This window comes from Ovis aries, chromosome 24, assembly GCF_016772045.2.
Source record: "Ovis aries strain OAR_USU_Benz2616 breed Rambouillet chromosome 24, ARS-UI_Ramb_v3.0, whole genome shotgun sequence".
Lineage (NCBI taxonomy): Eukaryota > Metazoa > Chordata > Mammalia > Artiodactyla > Bovidae > Ovis > Ovis aries.
This window is the reverse complement of record NC_056077.1, coordinates 19,377,719-19,392,784: the sequence shown is the minus strand read 5'-3', so window position 1 is coordinate 19,392,784 and position 15,066 is coordinate 19,377,719. Positions and strand designations below refer to the sequence as shown.

The 15,066-nt window shown below is 41.3% G+C and overlaps 1 protein-coding gene across 5 annotated transcripts in view; it reads left to right on the top strand.

The window, feature by feature from the left end:
* Positions 1–15,066, top strand: part of DNAH3 (dynein axonemal heavy chain 3) — a 232,424-nt gene that overhangs the window by 59,302 nt on the left and 158,056 nt on the right. For all 5 annotated transcript variants that reach the window (XM_042240494.2, XM_015104112.4, XM_060405790.1 and 2 more), the window contains 3 exons: positions 325–536; positions 4,320–4,411; positions 9,875–9,989. In XM_042240494.2, coding sequence (XP_042096428.1) covers positions 325–536; positions 4,320–4,411; positions 9,875–9,989 — 419 coding nt within the window. The remainder of the gene's footprint in view (positions 1–324; positions 537–4,319; positions 4,412–9,874; positions 9,990–15,066) is intronic.

Sequence of the window (15,066 nt, the reverse complement as noted above, 5' to 3'; positions counted from 1 at the left end):
ACTCTAACAATTGCTTCCATACTAACATTCTATGCCAGGCATTATATTAGCCACTTTATTTGTCTCATATAATTTTTACAGCTACCCACCTAGGTACCCATTATTATCCCTGTGTCCCAGGTCAGGCTACTGAGGCTTAGAAAAGTTCAATTAGTATGCCCAAGGCTTCACTGGTTAGGTAGAGGTTTCAGACCAACTCCAAAGCTTGTGCTTGTTAACAGTGTCATACCATAGACATAATTATAAATTCAGAGAATTAAGGTATGTGTGATTAACACTATTTGGTGATCTGACCTTTCTCCCTCCCCATCTTTTCTATTTCAGGACCCCTCTTTTTACTGAATGCTGAGGAAATCGCAGAAGAAATAGGGAATATGTGGAGGACAATATACAAATTGACCAAGACCTTAGCGGACATGCCTGCACCTAGGCGCTTAGCAGAGAATGTGAAAATCAAGATTGATAAATTCAAGCAGCACATCCCTATCCTCACCATTTCCTGCAACCCAGGAATGAAAGACCGGCACTGGCAGCAGGTCCTTGTCACTGCCCACCCCACCAGCCCAGCCCATTTCTGGTCCTGATAGCCCTTTGTAAGGCAGGAACCATTAATGGGTCAAAACTTTTCTTTCTGAAAGTAAAATCTACTTGAGGCCAAGAGAGTAAAGGTGGTGATACCCTTCCTGCCTCTCCAAGTGAACAAGCTGATCCTTTTCTTTGGGGACCCCATTGCTGGTGGTTGAGTATTAGTCCAGCCAGTGGCCACAAAAGCTCTCTTTATCTGCTTTCCTAAGCACCTCGCTGTTCAGGGTCCTAAAGACAATAGTGCTCAGCTGCTCAGTTGTGTCTGACTCTTTGGGGCCCAGTAGACTGTAACCCACGAGGCTCCCTTGTCCATGGAATTTTCCATGCAAGAATACTGAAGTGGGTTGCCATTTCCTACTGCAGGGGATCTTTCTGACCCAGGAGTCAAACCCATGTCTCTCTTGTCTCCTGCATTGGCAGGCAAATTCTTTACCACTAGCACCACCTGGGGAGCCCCAAAAGATGATAAGGGTCTCAAATTACAATGAGAGGGGCCTGGATTTGTTCCTTGACCTAGGCTACACAAAAGTGAAAGTCTATTTCTGGGGGCTCCTAATGATGCCAAATGATTCCTACTTCAGCTTCATCATCCAGCAGACTATGTTCAGAAATAATTTTGCACTGTTTTCTTCAGCCCTTTTGAGTCCATAAATGAGAATAATAATTATTCTCCCTGAAAACGATGGGATTTTTACAAGCAATCTAGTGTGAGGGATTTTTACAGGCAATCAAGGTGACAAATGTGGTGTGAATACTAATAAGAAAAAAGGAAACTCACTGTGTTTCTAAAATGATGATCACATTCGAGAGCTAGCAATGGCCTTGAAACATCTTCTACCAGGGAGTTGCTCTGTGTGGAGGCGGAGATGAGACTGGCTCTCCATGCACAGATCCCTCCCTGAAATTCCCTCTCTGCAAAGCATGCACAAGATCAGGGACATTCTCTCTAGAAGCAGTCTGAGAGCACCCTTATTAGGAGTTTTGAAATTCAAGACATAAGCATAGGACTTAAAGAACAAAGCAAAGACATCTAGTAGACTTTGGGTCTTGAACTGCCTCAGCAGAGAGATCTGTACGGGAATAGCTGCCTCACTTGGTACTCACGGGGTGCCTCTCCCTGTGGACCTAACCTGACTAGAACTTTGACCCATTTAGAGAGTGAGGTAGCCAGATGCCCTCTAGCAGTGCTAGTTCTCTCCATGAGATGGCATTATAGAAAGTATCCTCATCAATGGCATTTAAACAGTGTTACAGGGGAGGCTCAGAAAGCCTTCCTCTCTCCATCTGCTGCTTCCCCTGTGATAGTATTCTCATAGTTGGGCACTTTAAAAATCCCAACCGTTCCTAGACGTTAATAATTCTCGCTTATAAGCCACTTAGATGGACAGACTGGGGGAGAAATTCCCTGGAATTAAAATAATAACAATAATAGCTAAAGTGTACTGAGTACCAACTATGTACTGAATACTGTTATATACTTTATGTGGATTCTCTCATTTCATCTTCCCAACAGTGCTTTGAAGAACAATAAATTGTCTCCATGGTCATAGAGGACGCATTCTCAGTTCTAATTCTCAGTGCCAACTCAGGAGATTCTTGTTCACAGATTTGGCTCTGGCGGGGGTTCTATAGGCTTAACTATCTGTAGCTCTCAAGGCTACAAAATGGATTTTCTAGGGTTGTGAGGTGGTTGTTTTGAGATTTCTGACCGTTTCCCAGAACTTGAGCAAGAAAGTCTAGTCTCCATGTTTGAAACATAGAATTTATTGCTACTGCAGTTTAAAACAGGATAGAACAGGTAATGCTGCACTGATATGTACCAAAGCTGACTCTCTAGGATGCTGCTGCCCAGTGGAAATAATAAGCATGCATGTAATTTTAAAGTTTCTAGTAGCCACATTTTTCAAAGTAAAAACAGGTGAAATAAATTGTGAATATGTTTAACCAAACATGTCTAAAACATTATCAGTTCAATAGATAATCAATATAAAAATGTTAATGTGATCTCTCTTTGAAATATGGCATGCTTTTACAAAACTCCAGCACGTTTCAATATGAATTAGTTGCATTTCAAGTTCTCAAAAACTGCAGGGGGTTAGTGGCTACATATTGGATAGTATAACTTCAGCTCTTAGAGTTAGAAAACCAGATACCTTTTTAATCTATATAATTAACAAAGCAATTTAAAAATAAAACTACAAATCTCTGAGTCTTTCACAGGCCAAGTGCTATGCCAAGTGCTTTACACAGTTATGTCATTTAACCCTAGAGATAATGTGTTGTTCTAAAGTCATACTTGCAGAATTAGAGAATAAATGAGAGCCCAGAGCCACCAGAAACAATTGTGCGGTTTGTTCTTGAGGGAATGCTATTTTTGTGCCCTACAGTTTGAATTGTACTTTCTAGAGTTATGCAGTATATAATCTGTACAACTATACCTAGAAGATCTATAGGAAACACTAATGTATGGTGGATGAGAGATTTGGCGTCAGAATTAGATCCAAGTCCCAATTCTGAAATGGCTATTATGATCTATTATTATGATCTATTAGCCAAATGGTCATAAACAAGATACTTAATTTCTTTGTCTCAGTTTCCTTTTATGTAAAATGGGAATAATAATGTATTAGTACCTTCCTCACCTTGTTGAGAGAATGAAGGAAGTACGTAAAGCTCTTACAACAGTGCCTATCACATAGTAGGCCTGCAGTAATATCGCTTTTGTTATTTCCGTTACCTCAGTGGTCCTCCAGGTGATCTCAGAACCCAGATTGGAAGCTGTGTGAATTGGGTGATTCACTCATGCTTTCACCCCACAAGTGCTTATTGATGCTACATTCCAGGCCCCAGGGACACAGGGCTGAATAAGACAGAACGTGATGCAACTTTCATATCCCTTCCTGTTCTGATATTCTTTAGTCCTACTGGAGCTGGACTGATACAAAACTGGGCAATAGGGAAGGTTTTTTACAGAGCTTCATTCCCCCAACCCACATGCTCTTCTTGAGCACACATAACCCTCATGCTGCCCAGATCTCTCAATCCCTATAAAAGGGCTCAAAAGCCATCATAGACTTCATCAAAGACTGTTCACGGGGATATTTTCACTTAAAAGATAAAGTTGGGTAATATTTACACCAAAGGAATGGTCATAAGAAGTGCTAACATTTCCAACCAGTTAGTACACTGAGTTGGAAGGAAGATTTTCCTCTTTCCCAGCACCCCCAGATCACAGAATCTGGGAATCTGCCTGTCCCATGTCCTCATGACTTCCTCATTTGATTCAGCACATCCAGCAGCTTCTGAGCATGAACCACATTTTGCCCTGGTTCACCACCTGAGAGCACAAAACTGGACCTAGTTGTGAGGACTGTTAGTGTGGGACCCGTAAGGTGCCCACATGTTTGCATTATGCCAAGTTCTGGTGGGAGAACAACCCCCAGTAAACCAGACACAATGCAGGCTGGGCCCTACCTAGGCTGCCTCCCAGATCCTTAGACCTGCACTGTCCAGTTCGTTAGCCACTTGCTACACTCAGCTATTTAAACATAAATAATTAAAATTAAATAAAATTTGAAAATCAGTTCCTCAATCATATTAGCCACCATCTCAGGGCTCACCAGCTGAATGTGACTGGTGGCTCCTGCACAGCTATAGAACATTTCAGTCATCACAAGAAGTCTACTGAACAACACTAATTTGGACAACGCACACTTGTTTTTTTCTCTTTACAGATCAGTGAGATTGTCGGCTATGAAATAAAGCCCACTGAAACGACTTGTCTCTCAAATATGCTGGAATTTGGATTTGGCAAATTCATTGAAAAGTAAGACTTCTCCTTTCAGAAAGTTTTTGGTTAAGGTATCTGTAATTTCCTATACTTGTGTGACTGAATGGCCATATAGCAAGCCACATTTCTCATTTTGGTTTAGGATAACCTCTATTTCAGCTGACTAGCAACCCACTCCAGTGTTCTTGCCTGGAGAATCCCAGGGACGGGGGAGCCTGGTGGGCTGCCATCTATGGGGTCACACAGAGTCGGACACGACTGAAGTGACTTAGCAGCAGCAGCAGCAGCTGGTGAAGCTTTCGTCTCCAGCTGTGGAGTTTCTGTTTTTTGTTTAATATTTATTTATTTGGCTGTGTCAGGTCTTAGTTGCAGGATCTTTGATCTTCATTGTGGCATGTGGGATCTTTAGTTGCAGCATGTGGGATCTAGTTCCCTGACCAGACATTGAACCCAGCCCCTTGCATTGGGAGCGCAGAGTCTTAGCCACTGGACCACCTAGGGAAGTCCCTCCAGTTGCAGAATTGATGTCAGATTATGACTAGAAAATTGAGTTAGAGATTCTATTTCAAAAATAAAAAATTTTAAAGAGTTCTTTGAACCTGAGCTCCAAGTCCAGCTAGACTTTGGGCAAGACCATAGCACTTTTCTGGGCCTCAGTTTCCTCCTTGTTAAACAACAGCAACAAACAGGAGGGGCTCTCTGAGCTAAAGGAAATATGGTCAAATGAGAGATCTCTTCACTTGCTTTCTCTCCTTCTCCAAATGCCCCTAGAGTTTGCATGTGAGAATTTGTACTATTGAAACTGCTGTTTTTATGACCAGAGATTCTCAGAACCCTGTTTGCTTTTCCATACTTCCTTCAGGGTGATGGATGGGAAGATGTGTTCCTGAGACTAAAGACCCCATTAGGCAGCTGGGTTTGGGCTCACTAAACACACATGGTTCTCAGACTGTGATCCCAGTCCAGCTGCATCAGCATCACCAGCAAACTTGTTAGAAATGCACATTCTCAGGCACCACCCCAATTTGTTCAATCAGAAATTCAGGGGGTGAGCACTGCAATCTGTGTTTTAACAAATCCTCCAGGTCAGTGTTGTGCAGTATAGGAGCAGCTTGGTACATGTGGCCTCTCATCCTTTAAAATGTAGCTATTCTGAATTTGATGTGCTGAGTGTATAAATATAGGCTGGACTTCAAAGATTTATTAAGGAAAAAAGTAAAATACTTATTTTAAATAGTGATTATCTGTTGAAATTATAATATTTTGGACTTATTGTTATTGTTGTTCAGTCGCTCAATCATGTCTTGACTCTTTGCGAACCCATGGACTGTAGCATGCCAGGCTTCCCTGTCCTCCACTGTCTCCCAGAGTTTGCTCAAACCCATGTCCATTGAGTCAGTGATGCCATCCAACTATCTCATCCTCTGTCACCTACTTCATCTCTTGCCTTCAATCTTCCCCAGCATCAGGGTCTTTGCCAATGAATCAGCTCTTTGCATCAAGTAGCCAAAGTATTGGAGCTTCAGCTTTAGTATCAATCCTTCTAATGAATATTCAGGACTGATTTCCTTCAGGATTGACTGGTTGGATCTCCTTGCTCTCCAAGGGAACCTCCAGAGTCTTCTCCAGCACCACAACTAGAAAGTATCAATTTTTCAATGCTCAGCCTTTTGTATGGTCCAACTCTCATATCCATACAGGGCTACTGGAAAAATCATAGCTTTGACTAGATGGACCTTCGTCAGCACAGTGATGTCTCTGCTTTTTAAATCACTGTATAGGTTCATCATAGTTTTTCTTCCAAGGAGCAAATATCTCTTAATTTCATAGGTGCAGTCACCATCTGCAGTGATTTTAGAGCCCATGAAACTAAAGTTCTGTCACTGTTTCTCTTGTTTATCCATCTATTTGCCATGACGTGATGGGACCAGATGCCATGATCTTCATTTTCTGAATGTTGAGCTTTAAGCCAACTTTTTTACTCTCTTCTTTCACTTTCATCAAGAGGCTTTTGACTTCCTCTTCACTTTCTGCCATAAGGGTGGTATCAGCTGCATATCTGAGGTTATTGATATTTCTCCCAGCAATCTTGACTCCAGCTTGTGCTTTTTCCAGCCCAGCATTTCTCATGATGTACTCTACATAAAAGTTAAATAAGCTGGGTGACAATATACAGCCTTGACATACTCCTTTTCCTATTTGGAACCAGTCTGTTGTTCCATGTCCAGTTCTAATTCTTGCTTCCTGACCTGCATATAGGTTTCTCAAGAGGCAGGTCAGGTGGTCTGGTATTCCCATCTCCTTCAGAAATTTCCACAGTTTATTGTGATCCACACAGTCAAAGGCTTTGGCATAGTCAATAAAGCACAAATAGATGTTTTTCTGGAACTCTCTTGCTTTTTCCATGATCCAGTGGATGTTGGCAATTTGATCTCTGGTTCCTCTGCCTTTTCTAAAACCAGCTTGAACATCTGGAAGTTCACAATTCACGTATTGCTGAAGCCTGGCATGGAGAATTTTAAGCATTTACTAGCATGTGAGATGAGTGCAATTGTGTGGTAGTTTGAGCATTCTTTGGCATTGCCTTTCTTTGGGATTGGACACATCATTTTTACCAGGTTTATGTAATTTTATTAAAGGGCCTCATTTTCCCCAGTAAGATGTTCCCAAGAAATAGCAGCTCTAGAACAATTATGCTGCACCGAGTATTTTATATGTATTAGCCAACTTATCCATCACAACAACCTAATATTCTAGGTAATTTTAGTCACATTTTACAGATGAGAAAATAAATTGATTAGAGAAATTAAGTAACTATCCAGAGGTCACAAGAACCAAGACCTGAGCCCAGGCTAGCTGACTTCAGAGCCTTAACTGTTACTGTTTACTGCCTTGAAAGATAAACCCATGTTTGGAGACAGAGGGTGAGCAAATACAGAGCATACTGCCACGCTTCTTGCCACCGTGCTCAGTTGTGACAAATCCAGAAGTGGTGATGCCTTGGCCAAGTTGTTAACCTCTGTGTGCCCAGTCTCCTTATCTGTAAAATAGAAATAATAATAGTATCTAGGTGATCAAGAGTTATTGTGAGGATTATGCGATAAGGCATGTAACCCGAACTGACTTAATTTTTAAGTTCTCAGCTACCACCTATTAGTGAGGTATGGTGCCCTCTATAGCCCACTCTCTGTAGTTAAGGTAGTTTTATCACAGCCCACAGTTAGTTAGGGGGCTTCCCTGGTGGCTCAGACAGTAAAAGAATCTGCAGTGCTGGAGACCCAGATTTGATCTCTGAGTTGGGAAGATCTCCTGGAGAAGGGAATGGCTACCCACTCCAGTATTCTTGCCTGGAGAAATCCATGAACAGAGGAGCCTGGCAGGCTACAGTCCATGGGGTCACAAAGAGTCAAACATGACTGAGTGACTAACAGTGCATTTGGATAAGGTCAATTTGATATACTTCACGGACTCCCAACCTTATTAATCCTCTCCTGCAATTATCTGCATAATCATAAGTCATAAGGCACATTTCCAAGAATTTTGTCTTATTTAATTATACCAAAACCCTTGATATGGGCAAATGGGGACTGAAGGCCTGTCAAGTGACTTAGTCACAGCCACACATCCAGCCTATTTGTCTCATACTCATCTAGGTTGACACCTGCCTTTATTATTCTCTATATGCTCACTCAATTTAGTTGTCTCCTGAGAAGGTTACATTTAGGATGGTGACCATGCTGCTGAGGTGTTCATCTGGCGTTATCATGCCTCTTCTACTTCCCTCTGTGAGGCCAAATTTGGGTTTTCAGCTCAATTCAGTTGTCCTGTTTGGCTGACCACATGTGAGCAATTCTGTTGCTCCTCTGATAGGGCAGAAAGCACATTGTTGGGGAGAAAGAAACGCTGGATTAGGAGTCAGAAGAACTGGTATATAGTTCTTCAGTCACACCTGGATTTAGCTCTCCTGCAGAAAGAAGAAGAAAGGAATCTATCTTCCCCTTCTCTCACTATGTCTCTCTTTCTATGGAACCTCTAGAGGGGCTGTTCCATGGACGGGCCCAATGCATCAGGAAAATATCAGATATGTTTTTCAAAAGTATGGACAGAAAGTGGAGAAAAAGCCATCATATAAATTAACGGAAGTTCTAAGATCTGAATAAGAAGTAAATAATAAACCTGCAACTCTTAAGTCTGCACTAGCAGGCAGGGTCTTTACCACTCGTACCACCTGGGAAGCCCAATAATTCTGAAGTAAATAGGAATAATAAGGAGTAAATGAAAATGGAAAAAAGGTTTTGTTTTAATGCTTAAAGTAGTGGTTCTCAACTGGGGATGTCCACTCCGAGGGGATACTTGGCAACACCTGGAGACATTTTTGGTTGGTGCAACTGGCAAGGGGTGAGGACTAGGGGAGTCAGCTACTGGCATCTAGTGGGTTGAGGGCAAGGATGCTACTAAACATCCTGCAGTGCACAGGACAGCTGCTCACAACAAAAAATTACCTCCTTGTATTAGTTTTCTAGTGCTGCTGTAACAAATACCATAGTCCGATTGGCTTAAACAACACAAATGTACTTGCTCACAATTGTAGGTTTGAAGTCTAAGGTCAAGGGGGTTTTTCTTGGGGGTGGGAGCAGGGGATAGGGACTGAGGGCTGGGATTTGGTTTCTTCCAAGGCCTCTCTCCTTGCAAATGACTGCCTTCTCCCTGTGTCCTCATGTGGTCTTCCCTCTATGTATGTATCTTAATCTCCTCTTCTAATAAAGATACCAGTCATTGGTCCAGTGGCTAACACTTTGCACTCCCAATGCAGGAGGCCCAGGTTCAATCCGTGGTTAGAGAACTAAGATCCCACATGCCACAACTAAAGACCCAGCACAGCTAAATAAATAAATACTTTTTTTAAAAAATGATACCAGTCATATCGGATTGGACCCACTTTAATGACCTCATTTTAATTTAACTACATCTTTAAAGACTTATTTGGGCTTTCGAAATAAGTGGTAAAGAACCCACCTGCCAATGCAGGAGACATAAGAGACATGGGTTTGATCCCTGGGTCAGGAAGATTTCCTGGAGGAGGGCATGGCAACCCACTCCAGTATTCTTGCCTGGAGAATCCCATGGACAGAGGAGCCTGACAAGCTGCAGTCCATAGGGTCACACAGTCAGACACAACTGAAGTGACTTAGCCTGCAAAGAACTATTTATGTCCAAACAGAATAACTCACATTATGAGGCACTGGAGGTTAAGACTTCAATATGATTTTTGGAGAGATACAATTCAGCCTTTAATATAGCCCCAAAAGTCAACAGTGCCAAGGGTAAAGAAATCTTGCAAAACACTGGAGATACTGGTAAATGTTAGAGTAGGATGGTAAACTTTTTGTAAAATTAAAGGCTTTTTAAATTTCTCTAATGGCTGAGCTGAAATTCCTCCTTTAATGTATTTTTGATGCCTCCTCTGTTGATGTTACTATCACTCTCTTTCCTCTTTAGACTGGAGCCCATTGGTGCAGCTGCCAGTAAGGAATACTCTCTGGAGAAAAACTTGGAGAAAATGAAGTTAGACTGGGTTAACATGACGTTCAACTTTGTGAAATACAGGGACACTGTGAGTCTCAGTCCAACAGTTCAATCCCCTGAGAGCAGCCCATTTATTATGTAGTAAATTACAGAAGGGATTCATTTCAAAATTGCAAGCGAATCAGGAAGAAGGATCTCTAATCTGTCTTAAAATTTTTTATTGATACATAGTTGACATATAACATTTGTAAGCTTAAAGTATATAACGTGTTGATTTAATACTTTCCCATATTACACTATGATTACCAGCCAATATGATTACCATTAACACCCCTATCATGTCACATACCTATCCTTTCCTTTTTGTGGTAGGATAGTTAAGGTCTAGTCTTAGCAGCTTTGAAATTTTTATTTTTTTTAATTTATTTATTTTTTTTATTTTTAAATTTTAAAATCTTTAATTCTTACATGCATTCCCAAACATGACCCCCCCTCCCACCTCCCTCCCCACAACATCTCTCTGGGTCATCCCCATGCACCAGCCCCAAACATGCTGCACCCTACGTCAGACATGGACTGGAGATTCAATTCTTACATGATAGTATACATGTTAGAATTCCCATTCTCCCAAATCATCCCACCTCTCCTCTCCTCTGAGTCCAAAAGTCCGTTATACACATCTGTGTCTTTTCCTGTCTTGCATACAGGGTCGTCATTGCCATCTTCCTAAATTCCATATATATGTGTTAGTATACTGTATTGGTGTTTTTCTTTCTGGCTTACTTCACTCTGTATAATTGGCTCCAGTTCCATCCATCTCATCAGAACTGATTCAAATGAATTCTTTTTAATGGCTGAGTAATACTCCATTGTGTATATGTACCACAGCTTTCTTATCCATTCATCTGCTGATGGACATCTAGGTTGTTTCCATGTCCTGGCTATTATAAACAGTGCTGCGATGAACATTGGGGTACATGTGTCTCTTTCAATTCTGGTTTCGGTGTATGCCCAGCAGGATTCGCTGGGTCATAAGGTAGTTCTATTTGCAATTTTTAAGGAATCTCCACACTGTTCTCCATAGTGGCTGTACTAGTTTGCATTCCCACCAACAGTGTAGGAGGGTTCTTTTCCACACCCTCCAGCATTTATTGCTTGCAGATTTTTGGATCGCAGCCATTCTGACTGGTGTGAAGTGGTACCTCATTGTGGTTTTGATTTGCATTTCTAATAATGAGTGATGTTGAGCATCTTTTCATGTGTTTGTTAGCCATCCGTATGTCTTCTTTGGAGAAATGTCTATTTAGTTCTTGGCCCATTTTTGATTGGGTCATTTATTTTCTGGAATTGAGCTGCATAAGTTGCTTGTATATTTTTGAGATTAGTTGTTTGTCAGTTGCTTCATTTGCTATTTTCTCCCATTCAGAAGGCTGTCTTTTCACCTTGCTTATAGTTTCCTTTGTTGTGCAGAAGCTTTTAATTTTAATTAGATCCCATTTGTTTATTTTTGCTTTTATTTCCAGCATTCTGGGAGGTGGATCATAGAGGATCCTGCTGTGATTTATGTCTGAGAGTGTTTTGCCTATGTTCTCCTCTAGGAGTTTTATAGTTTCTGATCTTACATTTAGATCTTTAATCCATTTTGAGTTTATTTTTGTGTACAGTGTTAGAAAGTGATCTAGTTTTATTCTTTTACAAGTGGTTGACCAGTTTTCCCAGCACCACTTGTTAAAGAGATTGTCTTTACTCCATTGTATATTCTTGCCTCCTTTGTCAAAGATAAGGTGTCCATATGTGTGGATTTATCTCTGGGCTTTCTATTTTGTTCCATTGATCTATGTGTCTGTCTTTGTGCCAGTACCATACTGTCTTGATGACTGTGGCTTTGTAGTAGAGCCTGAAGTCAGGCAAGTTGATTCCTCCAGTTCCATTCTTCTTTCTCAAGATTGCTTTGGCTATTCGAGGTTTTTTGTATTTCCATACAAATCTTGAAATTATTTGTTCTAGTTCTGTGAAAATGTGGCTGGTAGCTTGATAGGGATTGCATTGAATTTGTAAGTTGCTTTGGGTAGTATACTCATTTTCACTATATTGATTCTTCCGATCCATGAACATGGTATATTTCTCCATCTATTAGTGTCCTCTTTGATTTCTTTCATCAGTGTTTTATATTTTCATATAGGTCTTTAGTTTCTTTAGGTAGATATATTCCTAAGTATTTTATTCTTTTCGTTGCAATGGTGAATGGAATTGTTTCCTTAATTTCTTTTCTACTTTCTCATTATTCGTGTATAGGAATGCAAGGGATTTCTGTGTGTTGATTTTATATCCTGCAACTTTACTATATTCATTGATTAGCTCTAGTAATTTTCTGGTGGAGTCTTTAGGGTTTTCCATGTAGAGGATCATGTCATCTGCAAACAGTGAGAGTTTTACTTCTTTCCAATTTGGATTCCTTTATTTCTTTTTCTGTTCTGATTGCTGTACAAACTTCCAGAACTATGTTGAATAGTAGCGGTGAAAGTGGACACCCTTGTCTTGTTCCTGACTTTAGGGGAAATGCTTTCAGTTTTTCACCATTGAGGATAATGTTTGCTGTGGGTTTGTCATATATAGCTTTTATTATGTTGAGGTATATTCCTTCTATTCCTGCTTTCTGAGAGTTTTATCATAAATGGATGTTGAATTTTGTCAAAATTTTTAATACAATATTGTTGTCTATAACCACTATGCTGTTGCATTAGATTGTTTCCTCCTGTCTGCCTTCCTGTGCCAGTCAGCCTTCCTTCCAGACACCATGGAGGGATGCATTTTCAAATGAGAAAAGCCTTTTAATTCAGAGCAACAAGCTTTCTGTTGAAAAGGAGCTGAACAGCCTCCTGAATTAGCATCCCCCAGGGAAGGCACCCCAGGTCCCTCAGAAATATAACTGAGGTAGACAGTGCTCAGCACTTCTCAAGTGTTATTAAGTGCAGGAATCACCTGAGAGTCTTTCTAAAGTGGAGGTTCTGATCCAGCAAGTTTAAGCTGGGTCCCGTGGTTCTGCAGTTCCAGCAAGCTCCCAAGTAACACTGAAGCTGTGGTCTCTGGACCACATTTTGAAGAGCAAGGCTGTACACTTTCTTTTCACATAAACCTGCACGGTTTGCTCAGCCATCTTCAGATGCTGGCTTGTTCTTGGGGTGGGCCATGAGAAGGAGAGCTTGCTGCTTAGGTGAGGCAACAGGCAGAAACTCATATCATGCAGGGCATCGGCTCTTGAAGCAGTGCATCTCAACCCTGGTACTCTTTCTGGTCACTCAATTCGAATGTGCATGTGTTGAGGGTGGCTGGGGAGGGTTTCCACACTACCATGCTGGATATGACACCAGCTGGGTGCCTTACAATTCAATTCAATTGTAAGTAGACACTATCTACCCAGAGATTCCATAGGTTAAGACTACAAGACTGCCAGTTCCCCTCACCCCTGACTTCAGATGCCAGTCTCAAGCCCAGGTTATCATGCTTCTGACCAACCAGCTATAGATTGGAGGTCCCTCCTTGGGTTGATTTAATTTGTTAGAACTCAGAAACAGTTTACTTAATAGATCACTGGATTATTATAGGACATGGGACCCAGGAGCAGCCAGATGGAATGCCTCGGGCAAGGTATGGGAAAGTGGTATGGCACTTCCATGCTCTCTTTGAGCATGCCACTCACCCAGATCTCATGTTCACCAACTCAGAAGCTCTCTGACTACCCTCCTTTTGAGTTTCTATAAAGGCTTCATTACTTTGCATAATTGACTAAATCATTGGCCATTGGTAGTTGAACTCAGTCTCCATCCCCATTCCCCTGCCAGGAGACAAGTTGGTGGACTAAAAGTTCCAACCCTCTAACCACTCTCCTGACTCTCCTGACAACCAACTCCCCACCTTAGATGTGGTACAAAAGCCACCTCATTAAGCAAACAAAATCTCTGTCATCCCTTAGGAAATTCCAAGGGTTTTCGAAGCTGTGCAAACAACAGGGACAGAGGCCAAATATCTGTCTTACTATAAATCACAACATCACTCTGGCCTGGAATTCTGTATTTTTAAGGCACCCCTGACTTTTTTCTTATTCTCCTTGCTATTCTTTGGAACTCTGCATTCAGATGCTTATATCTTTCCTTTTCTCCTTTGCTTTTCACTTCTCTTCTTTTCTCAGCTATTTGTAAGGCCTCCTCAGACAGCCATTTTGCCTTTTTGCATTTCTTTTTCTTGGGGATGGTCTTGATCCCTGCCTCCTGTACAAGAAAATTAGAGATACTAAGAGTAAATCTCATGCAAAGATGAGCTCAATAAAGGACAGAAATGGTATGGACCTGACAGAAGCAGAAGATATTAAGAAGAGGTGGCAAGAATATTCAAAAGAACTGTACAAAAAAGATCTTCATGACCCAGATAATCAAGATGGTGTGATCACTCACATAGAGCCAGACATCCTGGAATGTGAAGTTAAGTGGGCCTTAGAAAGCATCACTACAAACAAAGCTAGTGGAGGTAATGGAATCCCAGTGGAGCTATTTCAAATCCTGAAAGATGATGCTGTGAAAGTGCTGCACTCAATATGCCAGCAAATTTGGAAGACTCAGCAGTGGACACAGGACTGGAAAAGGTCAGTTTTCATTCCAATCCCAAAGAAAGGCAATGCCAAAGAATGCTCAAACTACCACACAGTTGCACTCATCTCACACGCTAGTAAAGGAATGCTCAAAATTCTCCAAGCCAGGCTTCAGCAATACATGAACCGTGAACTTCCAGATGTTCCAGCTGGTTTTAGAAAAGGCAGAGGAACCAGAGATCAAATTGCCAACATCCGCTGGATCATGGAAAAAGCAAGAGAGTTCCAGAAAAACATCTACTTCTGCTTCATTGGCTATGCCAAAGCCTTTGCCTGTGTGGATCACAATAAATTGCGGAAAATTCTGAAAGAGATGGGAATACCAGACCACCTGATCTGCCTCTTGAGAAACCTATATGCAGGTCAGGAAGCAACAGTTAGAACTGGACATAGAGCAACAGACTGGTTCCAAATAGGAAAAGGAGTGTATCAAGGTTGTATATTGTCACCCTGCTTATTTAAGTTCTATGCAGAGTACATCATGAGAAACGCTGGGCTGGAAGAAGCACAAGCTGGAATC